The sequence below is a fragment of the Neolamprologus multifasciatus genome, chromosome 15, assembly GCF_963576455.1.
Source record: "Neolamprologus multifasciatus chromosome 15, fNeoMul1.2, whole genome shotgun sequence".
Lineage (NCBI taxonomy): Eukaryota > Metazoa > Chordata > Actinopteri > Cichliformes > Cichlidae > Neolamprologus > Neolamprologus multifasciatus.
The window spans coordinates 14,440,741-14,460,124 of NC_140453.1; the positions used below are offsets into that span (position 1 = coordinate 14,440,741).

Consider the following 19,384-nt stretch of genomic DNA (forward strand, 5'->3'; position numbering starts at 1 on the left):
GGAGGGTTCAGGTTACCTGAACTCACTTTAACTTAACTCTACTCTGCTTCGTAGTTTTTCATTTCAGTTGAGTACCACTACATTGTCAGTGGGGTCGTTATAGCAAGGCTGTCCAGATTTCCCGTGACCTCATTTGTATGCAACACAAATACAACAAAACAATGTAGGACATTGAGGCATGCAGCGCACTTTGATTTTAACTGGGCCAGACCAGTCTAACTCTGCTTTCTATCAGTGTAATGACACATTTAAAGTATGCATTTAATCCCTGACAAATCTTACTATGAGAAAAAGAAGTTGAGTTTCAACAATATGCTAATTTTTCCCACATGACAAATGTGAAAAATTACAGTAGTTAGCTCATGGCCTAGACAATTGTTCAGTAGATACTTCTATAGTAGAAACTGAAAATAGGAATAGGTAATTATTTATGCCGAGTTTCAAATGTGGCGGGTTTGATTCTTGTAGAGAAGTTGCTCCCATGACTCATCCAATGAGGACAGTCCCTGGCCAAATCAGTGGTATGCAGTCTTTTGACGTAACATTTTCAGCTTGACTCAGCTCCCTTGGAACCCTGGCCGAATAGGCAACAAAAATGTACCAAGTACTACCATCTAATGAAAAACCCTAAAAAACGAGTAGTTGAGTTAACTTGAGACAAGTAGGTGCTAGTGGAAAAGAAGCATTAAAAAGCTGAGTGAAAAGTCCTGAGGGAGAGGCCACTACTTTGTTTTTTCTGCAAGAGCAGAGAACATCGGAGGGTGAGCAGGCAGGTGAGTTGAGAAGGTGAACCTGCTAAAGGTGCTTGCAGAAGTGAGAAGTGGACCAGCCCGACCAAAATGGGTAGCTGATTCTGGTAAATGGTCCACGCTTCACCTAAGGAAGGGGAGACAAAGGAGTTAGTGCAGGGAATCTTCAAGTTTGCAAGAGTAACATAGGTAAGCGTGATTTCCAGACTAAGGAGACAGACAATCGGGCAGAGACTGGGTGCACAAACAGGTCCATAAATGCAGGCTATTAATGAGGGTGATAAGTAACAGGTGGTCAGGCTGCAGTGTGGAAGTCCGGGCAAACCTCTGCTCAGCTCCTTTAGGACCTGGACAGAGTTGAGGGACCAGAAAATGTAATAAATAAATAAAAAAAACAAGCCAGTGTAGGACTATGAGACTGTAACCTGCCCTCACCAGCAGGTTATCAGGTTTGTTACTTTGAACACTCCTGGCATTGTCATTTCTTTATAATCTCATTTGTCAGTGCTGCTTATAATAGAGAAACATGGGTTGAGCTTAAAGGGTAAGCCTAGTTCACAGCTGTCTGCACAGACAGGCTTCTGAAAGAGCTTAGACAAATAGCAGCGGCACTATCAGAAAGCTGGTTTGATAATAGCTCTCCTGCATACTCCATGCTTGGCGTCACATGATAATGAAGAGGTGAGTGTTTAAAGTGATGGCAGTGATTCTGCTGCAGAGAGGACTGCTTTGATCACAGGAGTACAACAGGAAGATTTCACATCTGAATGAAAGGTGGTTTTTGCCTTTTCTGACAGCTCTATAATTAGTGTTACTTCACCTCTGTCAGACAGTTTTGATTAGTTTGTCATATGGAAAGACTGCAGGTTTAGCTGAAAATGAGATAACTCCCCTTTTATTCCCTTGAACTCCTACATTTTTCATTCACTGCATTCAGTGCTCGCACTTTTGCCACATCCTCCTCCCCCTCTCTCATCCTGTGTGTTGCTAGGTGTTGGTTGCTGCTGCGCTCACCCTAAGACTGACCCAGCTTCCCATCATCAGCGAGCCTACGCTGGTTTCAGCTGCAGCACCGTCACTTAAGAACAGCTCTTCTCCCCCCCCCCCCCCCCCCCCCCCCCCAAAAAAAAAAACGTCACTTTCACACGCTTCATTTTCCCCTGCGTGAAAATTTCTCACTCGCCTCCCATATTTGCCATCCTCCTACAGTATTTTGTCTTGTTTTGTCCAACTGTAGTTATTTTTCAATATTGTGTGGTGACTTGGGGAATTAAATAAGCATGCCGCTTGCGTGGTGAAATATGTTACATAGACGGTGTGAATCAGGACAAAGAATAGCCAATGAAGTTACGGCTCTTCTGAGATGTTAAATACCTTGTTCATTACTCCTGAATGTTGTGGGCATTTGGCTGTCATCTGATTTCAGCTCAGTCAATGATCTGTCTCCAACCAAGAAAAATAAAAGTTAATAGAGGTCATTTATCTATCTTATCAACTTCGGCATAGTCTACAGATCAGTGTTTGTGCTAGAGGACCGATGAGGAAGTCAGATGCACAAGTTTCATCCTTCATCCGTCATATTTAATCTCATTGAAGTAGACATAAGTGGACAGATTTCAGCTGAATAGACACAATGTTATTAAGCCATATCATATTTTCTGGGTTCCTTAAATGTTTTTTTCCGGGTCCAAACTCCTCTTCAGGTCCCAAAGTCAAACAAACACTGCAGCAACACTGAGAGTTAAAAACTGTCTGAATTCTTTCATCTTTAATAAAACGATCAGCATTGCGGCTCTACCAGGTGTAACAATTAAGTTTAACATCCAGGCATCCACAAAAACAGAATTTATGAAATTTAACAGAGTTAGAAGTTAGCAGGAAGTTGGTTCACTAGTTTTTACCCAAACATGATATACTATGTTCTGACTGAGAGAACTGAAAAAATTCTAACGTACAGCTCTGCTTTCTCTTCCGACATAAATGAAGACAAAAAAAAAAAAAATAACAGCAGTGACTTTTTTAGGGTTGCTGCAGTTGGGCTAGTTGGTATATAATGATGTGCTATGTGGTGGCTAGCTACACAGCTATAGTTAGCATAACATAACCGGGGAAGCTAGAGGATGAACGCTAACTTTTTTTCCCACTTGATAAAAGTTAACGTGATGGGTTCCCGAAGGTTAGAGACACATGCAATTGCATGGCAGGATGCTGTAAACGGACCAAACTTCAGTCAGGAGAACAACTGAGATAATCTATCCACAATATAAGTTTTGCCATTAACATACTGCTGCATGGGCTGGGCTGTCGTTACCTCGTAAGGTTTTAAAAACTGAGCTTTAAAATGAATAGTGGTAACAAAAACCGAGAGAGGCCGACGGTGACCATTCTCCCTTTTTTTTAGGGGCTTGTTCAGATTAAATAGAACAATATACAGAGCATTAAAACATGTTAAAAACACAACAGCCTTAATAAACCAGAGTAGTTAGGAGCCGGAAGCACGTCCTCACTTAATGTAGATCCGTTCTTTAACTTCTAGTTGTTGAACAGAAAGTTAAAGAACGGATAGCTTAAAAACAGATTACCTAGATTTTCTAGATTTTGCTAAAACTTGCTAGGTCCAGTATATTAAATTTGAGTATTTCTGGTTCCTGTGCAAATGACCCCAAATATGGTTTTGCATGTTACCTCTTGGAACAAGTGATGGACATCTTTCCCTATTTTCTGAAATTTGACAGGCCATATTATGAGTCAGTGAACAGGGAAACATAATCTTTTTTTTCTGTTTAGCTTAGAAACCAAAATACACTGGATACTTTGGGTCTGGCAGATAGTGAATGCTTTTGTTTCTTACTGTTCTTAAGAACAATCAACCTGAATCTCCAACTGAGGAAGTATAACATTTTCAGGCTACCAATCTTTTGTCAGCATTTGGCTAAAGAATGCACAAGATGCTTAATGTAAAGGAGTTTCAATTGCCAGGTGGTGTTTTCATCTTCACAGAAGCAGCTGCACAACACTATCAGACTTCTTTTAATGAAACAGGAAGGACACACAGGCAAATACCGGCACAGTACTGGAACAGTGGCGAGCTGAAGGGCTCATTCATCCTTGAAGGGGATGGGCCGTGGCATCACCAGATTGAACGTCATACATTCCTTTCAGCTAATAGTGAAATTAGACTAAAATAATAATGAAATCAAAGCTGGATCATCTGGATGTCACAGTAACCTAAGCATTGTTATTGAAGGTTATCATGCTCAGTGGACACTCCCACCAACTCTGTATAAGGTCAGAGAGACTTGGCCAGAGATTCAGCCGTCACAAATCCTGTAAAAACCTGCATAGATTAAATCGGCATTAATCCAATATAAAAGATGTTCAGCATTTTTTAAGCCCTTTCTTTATCGTAAAGTAGGTTCGATAAAATCTGTTTTTAAAAAGTGTTGATCCTATACCCCTTCACCAAACAGGACACATGTAATCTGATAGGTATTTGAGCCACTGTCTTAGGCTACAAAATTTCTGACAAATAAACAACAATATTTCATCTCTTAGAAGTGGGGTGGAGAGTTTGCTGGCTGTCCAGAGTTTTGTTTGCTTGTCCAAGTTGAGTAATTAAGATTGCTTTCAGGCTGTTGCTCCATGGACAATACAAAGTACACATTTTGGCTATTAATCGAATTGAAAGAGATTGTACTGTTGCAAGAGCAATCATCATTTGTTCATGTTCTTGGGCATATGTGCTTGAAGCTTTAGACTATAATCTGGTCATGTCCATTGTGTTTTTTATTTAGAAATGTTTTAAGGGCTTTAAAACCAAAGGCAACTCTGAGACAGCCGAGCAAGTCACGGAAGGGAGCTTCACATGCACAAAATAAAAAGTGAATGTTTTTCCACAAAGACAATGACCTATAAAAAATACATCCAGTGAAATTTTTGACAGTGACAGATGGATGAAAATTTTGGCAGCAATCATTTCACTCTGAGAGAACTGTTAATTTTGTCCATCTCAGCATTCCTGCCTTATAACTTTCCTCAAGGGATCACAAGAAAAATCTGCATTCACAAGAATCAAAACAGCATATAACCACAGAAAATGTACATCTCTGCTACACATAATCAACACTTTTTTCCTATGTGCTTTAAAAAACCCTCTGTTCTTTGTATTTGTCTTCCAAGGACCCTAGGCTTTATTTCTTTTTAGTTTTTTATTTTGGACATTCACTCATTTTCAGTCCTTGTACCTGACCATTTTCAGAGGAATGTTTTTTTTTGTTTGTTTGTTTGTTTTTTGTTTTTTTTAAAGCACTTACCTATAAATCATTCAAGCATAAAAAGGGCACTTAACTCAAGGAAAAAGTTTTGTCTGCACACAACAGACAACTTGGCAAAGAACAAATTTTAAATGATATATTTAGGCACTATGTTACTAGCAGCTTATCACAAAAACAAATTTTGTTTTTATTACAGGCCATTTATTTGGTGGAATCAATGATAAATGCCAAAGATGACACAGTTTATCAGGCAGAAAACTTGACAGATATAGGCATGGTGTGCAGGTTTTCCTTTTAAATTTTTTGGGGGGAATGGACAAGTGCAGGACAAAAGAAGTGGCAGGCCCAAAAATTATCTACCACAGATGAAGAGCAAAAGGCTGACGTATCTCAATTTGCACAAGAACTGGCATGAAAATCATGAGAAACTGGTCTTATGTAGTGTTTAGTCGAAACTTGAGTCCAAATAAATCATAATCAATAATGTACTGAGGAGGTCACTGTGATACAACATGCAGTACCATCTGGGAAGCATCTGGTTGGCAGTGGCTTCATTTCTCAGCATTACAGTGATCCCAATGCAGTAAAAGCATACCTGGATAGAAAAACACAGTGGAGCCCTACGAGTCAATGTTTGGCCTCCCCAGAGCCCGGACCTCAACATTATTGAAGCAGGGTGGGATCATCTTGCACATCTTAGTTTAAGACACTTGTGCAGAACTGCTGCTTTGGATGGGTCTGATATCGGTCAGGGTTCGATGCCTATGTGTAAGGTCACATTAATTTTGTGGTGGCAAAATTATAAAAGCCAAAAAGACTTAAAAAAAAGGTCAGATATACTTGTTATTGAGGAAGAAATGCACTGTAAAAAATTAGCATTAGAATTTTAATTCTTCTTAAACATCAGTATCAGTCCAGATCTTCTGTAGATGAATAATTACTACATAATTACAACTCTTCATTCCTCTTGAGGTATAAAATGGAAAACTTGTGTAAGCATAATTGCAGTTTTGTGTTTAGGAATCACAACCAAAGTGCTATAACTTTACTATAGTTCATCTGTTACTATGGCAGAGTCCCAGAAACAGAGCGAGGCTTATAGATTGTAGTTTCAAATCCATGTAGAATCTGGTTATTTGATAGCATAGTGTAACAAACCTTAATTATATGTTCTAGTACGATATCAGTAATGTTCCAACTTGCTGTGTAAATGTAATAACTGCATTTGGATAGAAAGTTTTCAGTGGATTACTGAGCTTGTCAGAATTTGGGCTACTGTCTGGTTTAAAATTTCTTTGTTGCCTTCCTTTCCCATTAGTGTCAGTTGGATTTTCCAGCTGCCAATAGTTAATTTGATGTTGTCTTTATCACTTCAGCGTGACAGTGCGCATCCAATCACATAATGGTGGCTTTTCCAGCACCCTGCTGCCCTGTGTGTCACTCTCAAATTTACTCTTGCTAAAAATAACAAGGTGACAGTGACCTGTCTACCGGTGATTGTCTCTGCTATAGAATTTTAATAAGGGGTTGCAACTCATGCAGAATTGGCAGCGGCTTTTTGCAGGTGCTGTCCTGTATTGGCAGCAGAAGTACAAGTATGGAGTATAAAGAAATGAGGATAAAATGGTTGCCTTTTTATTCATTTTTACTACAAAGCTTTTTCTTGCTCTTGTGTTATAACCAAGCATAACCTTATCCTTTACAGCAAAGCACTCCCCCCCCCCCCCCCAAAAAAAAAGCTCCAATCAAACACTATTCAGTGCAGACAAGACGACTAAAGCTTAATTTATACTTCTGCATCATTCTGTGTAGAGCTCACAAGGTAGTCTGTGCAAGTGGCAAATTTTGCAAAAGAGGCAAAATTAGGGTTTCCTGCAGTGTAGATTTAACACACAGCATTGATCTAGAGGAAATAAAACTCACAAGGTTTCCAACTCTGATCCCGTGAAGGAATATTTAACTCTTATTCTGAGCCTGAGCTCTCATTTCATCTCTTGCCTGCACCTGCATAGAGGGCAGACCAGCAAGACAGGCTTCGTGGTCAAAAACACTGACGTTCCCTGTGTTGGCCAGCACCTTCACTTGGTTTTTAATTATCTTGAAAGATTAAGGATTGCGTTTAATAATTCCATGATATTTCAGTTAAAAAATAATCATGTTAAACAATCAACAAAATACACAAACCTACCTGAATGCCTTTCTCTACTGCTGTTTTAGCTGGCCTGATCTTATCACTAAGATCTTATCTCTCCAATCAGGCCATACAGCAGTGGACTATAGAGTTTATTTTGGTCCACCAGGTAGCATCAGTTGTTTGATATTTATACAAAATATCTGTACCTAAACTCAATAAGAGCTTTGTCACACTATGAGGACATGATAATCATTTACACTACTTTACAATGTTCGATTGAAAAAAATAAATAAAAGAAAACAAGGCGGGGTGTGAGAATTAGCATTAGTGAAAGCCAATTATAGTAACAGATTTTGAACAAGGTAGCTAGTATCAGGGAACTAAATGCATCGTTGGTTAAACACAACAAAACTTTGTGGGAAAATGGAGACGAGAAAAAAACCCTGTAGACATAAAAAGCTGAGAGAAGCCAGAAAATCCAGGTCCCACTGTGAGAAGCTTAGAAGTAAAGAACATGTGTGAATAATGTTGTTCTTCTGCTGCATTGTATTCCATGTACTCCTTAAAAGTTAAACCCTGGACTTTCATTTGGTTTGGTTATACGTTAATGAATCTCTCCCTTTCCCATGCAGATCTGTACCAATATTTTCCGGGTTCTCCCACCAAGTGAAAATCCGGATTTTGACCCAGAAGAGGATGAGCCCACTCTGGAAGCTGCATGGCCTCACATACAAGTAAGGATCTTGTGTTTCACTCTCTGTTTAGAACCTCTCTGATTTAATACTTTTGTGTCACAACCTCTGCAAAATGCATATTCCTATTTAAATTGGAATTTTTCTTGATATTCCAGCTGGTCTATGAGTTTCTTCTGCGCTTCTTGGAGAATCCAGACTTCCAACCCAGCATTGCAAAGAGATATATTGATCAGAAGTTTGTTCTGCAGGTGGGTTTTTGTTTGTTGAAAAGAAGGTGCATAGAATTATTATTTTTTATTTATTTTACTGATTGCAAGTAGTTGTGGAGACCTGCAGCTTTGATGTGATTTCATAGGTTACCTGATGGGCGGCAACTTGTCTCCAAACTAGGGCTGGGTATCGTCACTGATTTCTAGAATCGATTCAATTCCGATTCACAGGGTCCCGAATCGATTCGATCCACGATTCGATTTAATTCGATTCGATTCGATTTAATTCGATTTGATTCACTTTGATTTGAATCTGGGAAATTTTGACAGTCAGAAATATTATAATTCAGATCAGTACATTTACATATTTTTGTATCTATAAAAAGGAAGCTGACACACCAAGACTTTATCAAAGGTGTGAGCATCACAGCAGAGGCCTTTGTGTCAAAGTAGCTAAGGATAAAACACAGAAAAACATGAAGGTGATTTTCCTGTTCTGGGATTTTATAAAAATTTTCTGCAGTAGATCAAAAACGAAAGAAAACCATTAATCAACACATGAACATTACCTCTGAAGTTACAGCGGTTTTATTAGAGACAAGGCTGAGCGTTTTGCATTTTGCATAATTTTAAAAAGTTTAAATTTGTTCGGTATTGAACGGCAGAAATTAGGTTTTATTTTCGGAAGTATATAAAACGAAAAAAAAAACCGTCGGCCGACAGCGCTGTAAACAACGGTAGACTTGTGCGTAACAAGCAAGCGAATAATGCAGAAAACAGTACAGAGAGAGAGAGGGAGAGAGAGCGCAAGAGAGCGAGCATGCGAGAGAGAGCTGTGCATCGTGGTCGAAGCAAAACAATAAAAGTCAGAGTGAATTCATGACGTTGTTTATGTGAAGCCTAGTTTGGATCTTCTTTTGCTGCTGGTTCAGTCAATATTGTTTGGAGAGAGATAAAACTAACAGCTTTAGAATCAGCGCATAAAGGGCGTGAACACAAAGCGCGGACCGCCGACAGATCAGAATCAGCGCGCTGTCGGCTTTCAGCCCCGACTGTGAGAAAGGCAACATCTCACTGATTCTGATCCGCGGTTGGGCTGTGTGTTTAAGTCTTTGTGCAGAATCCGTGTTCCTGCTCTCATTTACTGTCTTAGCTGTTTGGTGGTTGTTGAAATTTTGTGAGATTTCACCAGAGATTCTGGCATTTCGGGCAAAATAAATTTATATTAAAAAATCGATTCAGGATTTTAATGAATCGATTTTACGTTATCCAAGCCAGAATCGATTTTAATCGATAAATCGATTATAAAAACCCACCCCTACTCCAAACCTTCATTGTCCGACTTAGACTGACTGCAGATGCTTTCAGGCTTCAATTGAATCCAATTGCTAACTTGGCTCCATTCAGTGGAAGACTGATAGCACACTGACTCTGTGTTACTGCCATTTTGACGCAAAAAAGTCCCATTACAGATGGAAACTGGCCTGCAGACCTTTTTTAAAGCAAGACATCTTCAAAGAAATCATTTCCAAAGCAACAACGTCTAAAGTGGTTCAAGAGTTGGCAACACTAGAGGAAAAGGAGCAGTCTCCAACCACTGTTTTCATTAGTGTAGTTGTAATATTAAAGACCTAATATTAAAGGTATGTGTCCCCTCCAAAGAACACTTCAGACAACTTTCATAATGATGATGATGTAAATAAGCAGTTTCTAAATTACCATACCACGACCAGGTTATAGGGATTTCAAAGAAACAAGAAATTGTGTGTTTAGGTCAATAAATTAAAACCAGACAAGATAACATAAACCTTTGTGAACGTTATGTGTGGAGCATTGCTACAACACAACATTTGGAGCTTTAGCAGTTCACAAAAAAAGATGGTAACCTTTCTTGATGAACATTTTTCTGATGTTGTTTATATAGAGTTCACTGATTTCTCTCCGCTTATATGTTATTGACCAGCACATATTAGAAAAAATGAAAGTGCCATTGTGTTTTAAGTCTTTTAGCAATAGTTTGGTCCTTGATAATTATTTATTTGCTTTGTTATTTAGCATATTCATGTTATAATTCGAAATGAACTTCCTTTGATGCGCTCAGTCTAGAGGTAGGGTAGGTTGGGTACCTGATCTCTGCTCAGGTGAGAGGTATGAGACTCCGGGGCAAATCCAGGAGAGCATTTCTCTGGGAATGTTTGAGAGCACCTCGCTGCAAAAAGAGGTGGAGAGGGAGGAAGAATGGACACTTATAATTTTTGCTTGAATGTGACAAAAACTATTGATCAGGTAATTCTTGCAACCATTTACAGATTCTGCTAATTGTTACAGGTGGTGTCTCATCTTACTGGAGTTTGTGTGCGCGATTAAATATAACACGAGTCATTAAAGCCCATTGTGATGTGTTTTGGGAGTTCACAGGCTTACAGTGCTCTCTGTAGATGAATCAGACTGTTAATATGTTGCAGCTCGTCTCCATGTGTCCTGGATCTGTACCCACCTACTGCAGGAATGTTTCACTTCTTGTGAAGCAGCAACTAAAAGGAACCACAAGGTCTGGAATGCTGGCTGGGGCACATCCGAGGTGCCTGCTCTGACTTTCCATGATGCGAGTGTGTCGTTTGTGAGCTTTAAATAGCTGCCAGTTGTTTACTCTTAAGAAAAGCATACTGTGGTTGAAGCATAGAGTGGGATGGATGTATGGGGTGGTAGTAAAGGCAAGGCTTTGTTAGCCCTTATCATAATACACACACAGCATGAGACTGAGTATTCAAAGATACTTCTAAGGTGCTCATAAAACACAGAAGAGGCTTGGAGAGCTAGAAGAAAATATAGAGGTTCACTAGTTTTGGTCAAGAATATTTTCTCTCTGGAAGGAAACGCATGATCAAAATTATGAGCTTCCAACACAACACAAGAAAAAATTCTTGTTATTGTGTCTTATACTAATAAAACTTTTTTCCTTTGTACTTTGCCGTAACTTAGCCATTAAACCTTAGTTACATACCTACCTAAAATAAACCCTGCAGTTAATTTGCACTCTATTAATATTTCACGTTTCTATTATTGCATCACTGAACGTCCACACCCATTTCCCCTGTTAAAATGGGTGTGGACTATACAGAAAATGAAACACAGCAGTTTAGAGTGAGGGGGAAAAACAAACTGATAAAAAGAAATGCATGTAATGCTAACTGTTAGCTTGTAGTTGGAAAATTTGGGGAGTGCAGTTCCTTATGACTGAATTCTGCCGATCTTCTTGCCCCGGTGGTATGGTGTTTCAGTATTTTGGTTTGAGCTTTTCTGTTTCATGTTTACATGTTTTCCCTGTACTTACGGGGTTTACAGTGTTCTGTCATAATTCAGTCAGGGTCGGTAGGTTAATTGGTGATTGTAAATTGGTTTTATGTATGGATGTAAGACTATATGGCTGTTTCTCTGTGTGACTCCTGTAATCGATTTGCAGCATGTCCAGAATGTAACCAGACTATTGCTCGTGGCTCGCAGTTCAGTGACTTGATAGATGGTTACATTCATAGCTTATTTATGAGGAGTTTGATAAAAACCACTCAGGTCAAAAGGAGGAAGGCGTACATTTTGTAATATTCTCAGCATTTTGCATATTGGAAACAATATATAATAAGATGTTAAGAACTGTTAATTTAACATGGCTAGATTTATAGTAGTTAACTGACAAAGTAATTCCTCAGCCTGGTGTAGCAGAGCAAAGTAAGGTGGTTAACCCAAGAAGCCATGCCACATCATTTCTGCAGTCGACTGAAGGTGGAAAAACTGAGACATGTTGGAAGAAAGTGCATTTGCAGGGTCATCATCTTCATCTAACTTTTAAAGTTTTCATCGTCATCTGGCAAACACAAAGTCAGTCAGAATTAAATACAAGTGCTTTGTGGCAATCAACCAACACCTACAGCATGGTATGTAACCAGTTAGAGGATGCTAAAAATGGAAAGCAGAACCCCCTCTTAGATGTCAAAATAGTGCAAGTGTACCAAAACTGAAAGTAAGAGTTCTGCAAAAGCACCAAATCCTCAAGAAGAGTAAACAATACTCAGAAAAAAGCCCTAAAATAAAACTATCTCATGTAATGTCCCAACTGTAAAAGCAAACAATAACTAGGTAGTTAGTAAAAACAATAGGATTTGCAAACGTGACATACATGAAATAGTTTTTGTTTTAGTTTATGGGGGGAATTGGGCTTGCAACTGCCTCCTAACTGGAGGAGTCATTTCAACAGATATTTTAACAGAATATCTGGAACTTCACGCTACAGTGGTGTCAGTTCATCGTGACATTTGGCACAGCTACATCATAAATCTTTTTTTTGGCTCAACTACAGCTGCATTTATGATCTGAGATCTAAAAGTGTTGATAATATTGTTTTTAATTTATATTTGGCGCTACCTTTGATTAAAATCGCATGTGACAATGTGACTTGATGTTTTCAATCGCACACAAGTGTGGTCATCTTAAATAAACAAAACAGCTTGTGAATACAGATGGATTAATTGTTTGAAGAGTCCTCTCACCACGGGTCACAGGCAGGAGGCAGATGGCAAGAGGAGAGGAGGAGGCACTAATTAAAGAAGTGAGAGAAACCACAAGTATGAGCATGGTGCAATAATATGATATCCCTGTTAGCAGCTATGCATTGCTATTTATTTGACGATCAATAAGGACCTCCAAAACGCCCCAAAACTGAAGTCACATCTGCTAACACAGGGTGCCGTGTCATTCTCATGCAGTACAGCTGAGCCGTTAATGTGACATTGTCCGGTCAGTGTCAGTGAGCGCCTGAGGTTTTATACGCAAATAGAAAGCTGTTGTTTCACTTGAAAGTCATTGCAGTCAGTTTTTAACTCGTCTTGCATGTACAGTACGTCTCTGTTCATGTTGTCTCAGCATACCTGGACAGGTCTATCAGAGGGGCCCAGTTTTTTAACATGTACTCTAAATTCACTAATAACTGGTTTCCATGGTTGTCATCTGTGCAGACTCATAATATTGTCATATATTCCTTTACATATTCAGTGGTTAATGAAATAAAATCTGACATAGACCTCCCTTTTTTGTGAAAAAATACTCCAGATGACTTTATCCATAGTGTCACTGTGGTGAGAATAAGGCACGGCGGGACCACAGATCATCATTCAGAGCCATCTTTATTCACACATCTCACCACATCAACCCCCACACACACCTGAGTCCCCGTGTTTTAACCCGGCGGGCGTGATTACGGATGCACCACAGACCACGCCCCACCACACACCCCTATCGCCCGATTGAGGCCGGGGAGTCATCTGGCCGAACCTTAACATCCCCCCCCCCCAGTTTCCAACCTGGAAACAGGGCAAAGACATTTGCAGAGGGCGCCCACGCCTCCAGTGGCGGTGGCGGCAACGCTGGCCCGGAGGCTGGCCACGCCTCCAGTGGCAACGGCAAAGCTGGTCCGGAGCTCGACCGTGTGGCAGTTGGCCGGCACAGTCGTAAGCCCCAGCTCGCAAGCGGCTGAGTAGATGTCCGGCCTGCACCAGCCTCTGGTGGAGGTGAGGCCGGTCTGGCGAGTACACCGATCCCACGCTTGGCGCATGCCAGCTCCAATGGAGCAGGCTCCCCTGGCACGGGGATCTCCATCTCCTCTGTCACCGCCGCCGCTCCCAGGTGGTGCAGCCCATCGTGCGGCTCCTCCGTCACCGCCGCCCCTTCCGGCTCGAGCAGCCCCCGCAGCTCTTCCCGCTGCCGGCACACCTCCGCCGCCTGCTCCCTCCTCCTTCTGGCTCGGTTGTAGGCCCGCGGGACCACAGATCATCATTCAGAGCCATCTTTATTCACACATCTCACCACATTAACCCCCACACATACCTGAGTCCCCGTGTTTTAACCCGGCGGGCGTGATTACGGATGCCGTGCAGGTGCGTCCGCCCTCCCTGCACGGCACCGCAGACCACGCCCCACCACAGTCACGCTGTCATTGTTAAATATTGATATTACCTAAGGCACAAACAATATGTCTGAATAGCATGCTTTCATTTCATTAAAAAAAACCCTCCAATGTTCACATCCACATTACATTTTGTCATCACTGATAGTCAATCTGGTGTAATAAAGTTCAGCTGAGAGATCAAAGCGATTAATTTTCTGTCAATCAAGTTATTGTTTCAGCCCTGCTGCTGCTCCGACCCCCTCAAGGTATTTTCATGGAAACGACTAATCACTGTTTTGTTTTGGCTTATAAATAAAATATTTAGTTACAGTTACATAAGTTAACATTTTTTCATAACCTACATTTATCACAAAGTAAACATTAGAAAGTGTTGGTGGATAACCTTTGAAAATGACTCCTGACAAATTGAGTTACTTCATCACTTTGATGGAGAAATTTTGTTACTCTAGTAGGTGCTATGAAGCAGTCCTGCTTTAAAGAAATCAGCACAACATCCTGCACATAGTTTGGATAGCTACTTTGGAATTAGTGTGTCGGTTTTCTGCGATTTATGTATATTTTATACATTTGTACTCCACTGAATCCTCACCGTAGTGAGTCATGTTTGCAGTTATGCATGGGTGCTGTGTCTGCATTGTTTTGCCAGGTAATGTGAAACTGTAAAGCTGTTAAAATTGGACTCAGAGCGAATAAATCCTGAACAACAGAAAAGAGAAACGACTTCAGAAACAACTGAGTCTGTACATATTAGGGGAAAGCTAGATGTGCCGTTGGTCCGATTGTCCCCCAAACACTGCTGGGGTGTGGCTGCAGAGGAGGTTACCCCACTTTAGCAGCCACCCCACGTAAAGCACAATGCATGGCCCAAAAGCAAAAATCAATCAGTAATAGTTAGTCTCAAAAACGACAAATTTAATCTCCACTTTTTGACTTTTTTCTCGAAATTTTGACTTTGACTATTCTTAATGTCACACAAAATATAAACTATATAATGTGTAAATGTATCCATTAGTTGAATATTTTGCATTAAGTACATTAACCGGCTGGTGAAGGCACTGTGATACTATCTACTACTTTCTGAGTCTCAGAATTTTAGACCTCCTGTTTTCTCAGCATCCTGCTGAAAGTGGTCTGACCAGCTGCTTTCCTTTCAAAATAAGTCAAAGTAAATTAAACCAAACAAACATTTCATGATCCATAGTTTGTCTGTTGTATCTCATGTTTAATTGTGATCTATACAGCTACAAGTTTGAAACAAACTGGGAAATATGGGAATGACCGGGATGTGCTCTAATGAACCAGAGGAAAGCCTAATAGCTAGATGCTCATTTGCAGCATAGAGAAAGTGGTTGTACCGTTTAACAGCCAGATTTTTGGTTCTGAGCTGAATGAATGTGAATCAGCACCGTGCAGAAGAACAACATGTGAAACCCTTTTTCTGGATATGGTTAAAAATAGATGTCAGCTCTGTCACCGAGGTGCTGATGACATGCTAGTGGAAGATGAGTGCCATACCCCGAAGCTGATCAGAGCCTGAAAACACTCCATTTGAACTCGGTGGCATCGGCTTGGCTCCCTTCAACAGTATTGTAATAATGAGTCATCGCATGTTAATGCAAGTGGCTGCTTTACACCAAGGCTCTCAAATCTGTTTAAATGATAGAGAATTCACTCACATGCTCTGTGCTTGTTAGATAAGATGTTGGTAGTTGGTTAAGCACCTCCTGTGTTTTCTCTTATGTATATATGTTTGCATAATTTAAGGTGACAGCTGGCTCAGTGAATGTAAGTCACTTTAATCTGTTTTTAATAATAAGATGTGTCAAGAGACAATGTGGCAGTGTGAAACAGTCACTTGATGTGATGAAAGCCATGAAGAATTATAACCTGAATATACACCTCCCCCTTTCTTTACACAGAGTGGGTCTGCTGCTTTACTCTGTGAGCAGCTTGACTGTAAACTGACCCTTTTTTGTGAGGAGTACCTGCTCGGCACCAGACAACATACAGAAATAGCAAGTTGATTACCGAATCATAAGCACTATGTCAGTTGATAGCCACTACGACATCATGTGATTTTTAGAATTATGACTAAAAATATGACTATGACTTGGATTTCTTTCACCAGAAGTGAACATCTTTGGATGAGTGGGTAGACTTTAAGTTAGCCACCTTGAGTAGCGATGTGCTGCTGAATGCAGTTAAGCGTGCACTATTTTTGGCCATCAGGAGTACTGTGGAGTGTATCCAGAAGGATCCTTTATCAACTGAACACCTTTCTTACTTCCAGCTTGTCATATGATGCAAAAATTAAGAACGAAACAATTACCCAGCTCACTTTCAGTAGGGCAAAAATAATACACGGAAATAAACAGTTCCCTAGAATCTAAAAATACTGTCCAGCACTAATAATCTGTATGGGTGCAATGCACAAGCACACACATAGCTCTGCTAGTTAATGTTAAGTAACATACTAGAACTAGAACTTCACTCAACAAAACACGCACACACACAGAATAAAGAAGTCCAGTTTAATGACGGGGGCTCCAGCTATATCAGGACAGCTTTTGATCTGTGTGGCCACGCCCCTAACTCGGTTCTCCAGGGGGAGAAATGCTGTTATGAAACTATCCAAAACGCAAGCTTTGCATTTTTTTTTTAAAAAAACCTCCAAAAAATAAGCTGTACACAGAACTACTATCACAGTGTGTGATCTTCACAATATTTCAGTATTAAGAAGAAAGCATTACATATTTACGAAATACAAAATTGAGCCACACTGCACACCAGAGGCAGTGTATTGAATGAGTCATATAGTAGTCGCAATCATAGTGATATGAAATGCGTCACGAACTAAACTCAAAAGATGACTGATTATATCTTACCGTGAGTATTATTAATCACGTCACAGCATTTAAAAATACACGCTTTTGTGTCCAACCAGTGACGACCACCAACCGACCTTCAGAAGGCCTAATAATACTGTGCTAAGTGTTCAAGTGTTTCTCTTTCTCTTTAAAGTTGCTGGAGCTGTTTGACAGTGAGGACCCAAGGGAGCGGGACTTTCTAAAGACCATCCTGCATCGAATTTATGGAAAGTTCCTGGGATTGCGGGCCTTCATCAGGAAGCAGATTAACAACATTTTCTTGCGGTGAGTTAACAGCAGATAGAAAACGTGTCTTAGTTCATATTGTTTTTCTTATATGTGGCAGAAAATCACCAAAAAACACGCCAATTAAGCAGTAAGCAGTTGAGGTATCTTATTCCGTCATTAGATATTGTTTTGGCCTCCTCTCCTTAACGGTTCTTCCATATAAGTTTGACCAAATATGAAAAATGTTCCCACCCAATCCCCAAACAAATGATGCTAGATGGCCTCCCTTCCCTGAGCCTGGTTCTGTCTGAATTTCTTCCTATTAAAAAGGAGTTTTTCCTTCCCACTGTCGCCAAAGCGCTTGCTCATAGGGGATCATCTCATTGTTGGGGTTTCTCTGTATTATTGTAGGGTCTTAACCTTACAATATAAAGCACCTTGAGGCAACTGTTGTTGTGATTTGGCACAACAATAAAATTTAATGGAATTGAGTTGAAAATTGAACAAATTTAAAAAATGTACTTGCATACTATGAACATTTTTTGCGCTACATTATGTGGTGATGTATTCCCCTCTAACACCATATGTTGAGGGGATTGTTAAACAGGTGTATTTGGTACTGCACTTCTGTCAGTGATGCAAATTCATCATCTGACTGTTAACGAGAGGATACGGACAACCGTACAGAAAACCCCCTGGGTTCCTCAGCAGAGACTTTACATTACAATTCACCGACTGCACACCCCAGGCTTTAAGCAGACTTCAAAGAAGTGACTTCTCGACCGTCTTTACTCCAGCTCTCCATGTCTGCACCAGAGGTTTAAGGTTTATATCTCACAGAATAAGCTGTCCCCAATAAAATCAACTAAATATTCTTCTGACAAAGTATTACAGCGGTATACAACAAATTTATTAGAACCAAACAACAGCTACCCTAAATTAAACATTTTCTAAATACCAAAATCATGTTGTGTAATGGTTAATTTACCTATATGCACAAGCTCTTTAATCAAAATTATATTTTTAATGCTAAAATATAATTATTGTTGTTGTCCATGAATTTTTAAATTAGCTGGGTTTTTTTTTTTGTTTTGTTTTTTTAAAGCAGAAAAATAGTAAAGCAAATTATTTAAATTAAGATACCAAATTGCAGCAATTAATTCCTGAACATGCACATTATTTTTATTGGCTGAATGTTATGTTTGACTAACTTTTTAGAGAAGTCCAGTGTGTCAGCTCAAATTTGGATATATTAAAAAAAAGTAACTTCAGTTTATTTGCGTAATAAATACAATTTTTAGTTTTGAGCAAGTTTTTTTTTGATAGATTTTTGAAAAACTGATGAGCACTGTATTCAGTCAGTTCTTTTAAGTTTTCGTGTTTCTGGTCTGTTCAGTTGACCACCTCTTGCACAAAGTGAGCTAAAGTCTTCACTCGGATTCACTCCAGGCCTTAAACACCAGGAGAAGTAAAACGGTTCAGTTGGAGGTGTCACTTACTCCCGGCAGCAGTGTGTTGTGTCCTTACTGCTCCTGTTGCTGCGTGACAATGAGCTTCAGATGATTGAAACAGGGGACACTTGATGTCATTTCCAACAGGCAAGGTGGAAAAACGGGTGCACCCACTTTGACCATCTGCCGTAGAGGATAAAAATAGTGCCACAGTTGTCAGGCTCTGTCTGTACATACCAGGTCTGCACAGCTAGATGGAAATGTGTTACCAAACAGACGAGCTAAATGATGCATGGATCATTTACTTACATAAGAGCCTCCCAGTGGGAAGCCAAATATGTTTGATTTTTCCCAGATAATTATTCATTCCCTACATAGATTAGAGTTATTTAGCTTTTTCCTTTTGGCTGCAAGTATGCAGGCAATGCCTGTTTTCTGTGGGTTTATTTTTAGGCTCCAATCATAAATTAGCTAATTATAAAGACTATGATGGTATAATTTTGTAGTATTCTTGATTAGGAATCATGAAATATCAGTGTAATGGTACTTACCCAACTTGGATACCAAATCAGAGTGATAGCATTTGAAAGGAGCGCAGCGTTGGGAGCGGTGCTAATCAATTGTTCTGATCAGGGTGCTCTGCTTTCACAGTTGTGACGTGTTTGATAATTTCAGTCGTCAATGTGTTTGCTGCTGTTCCAGGTTCATATATGAAACCGAACACTTCAATGGAGTTGCTGAATTGTTAGAGATCCTGGGAAGGTGAGTGACAAAATGTTGTGTGATGTAAAGTTACACAGTAACTGTACACTAAAGCT

General features: G+C 39.9%; 1 protein-coding gene across 2 annotated transcripts in view; it reads left to right on the forward strand.

Moving 5' to 3' along the window:
* The window catches only part of ppp2r5a (protein phosphatase 2, regulatory subunit B', alpha isoform), a 64,686-nt gene that overhangs the window by 37,814 nt on the left and 7,488 nt on the right, over nt 1-19,384 (forward strand). For both annotated transcript variants that reach the window (XM_085132640.1, XM_085132639.1), the window contains exons 3-6: nt 7,790-7,891; nt 8,008-8,100; nt 17,042-17,172; nt 19,269-19,328. In XM_085132640.1, coding sequence (XP_084988766.1) covers nt 7,790-7,891; nt 8,008-8,100; nt 17,042-17,172; nt 19,269-19,328 — 386 coding nt within the window. The remainder of the gene's footprint in view (nt 1-7,789; nt 7,892-8,007; nt 8,101-17,041; nt 17,173-19,268; nt 19,329-19,384) is intronic.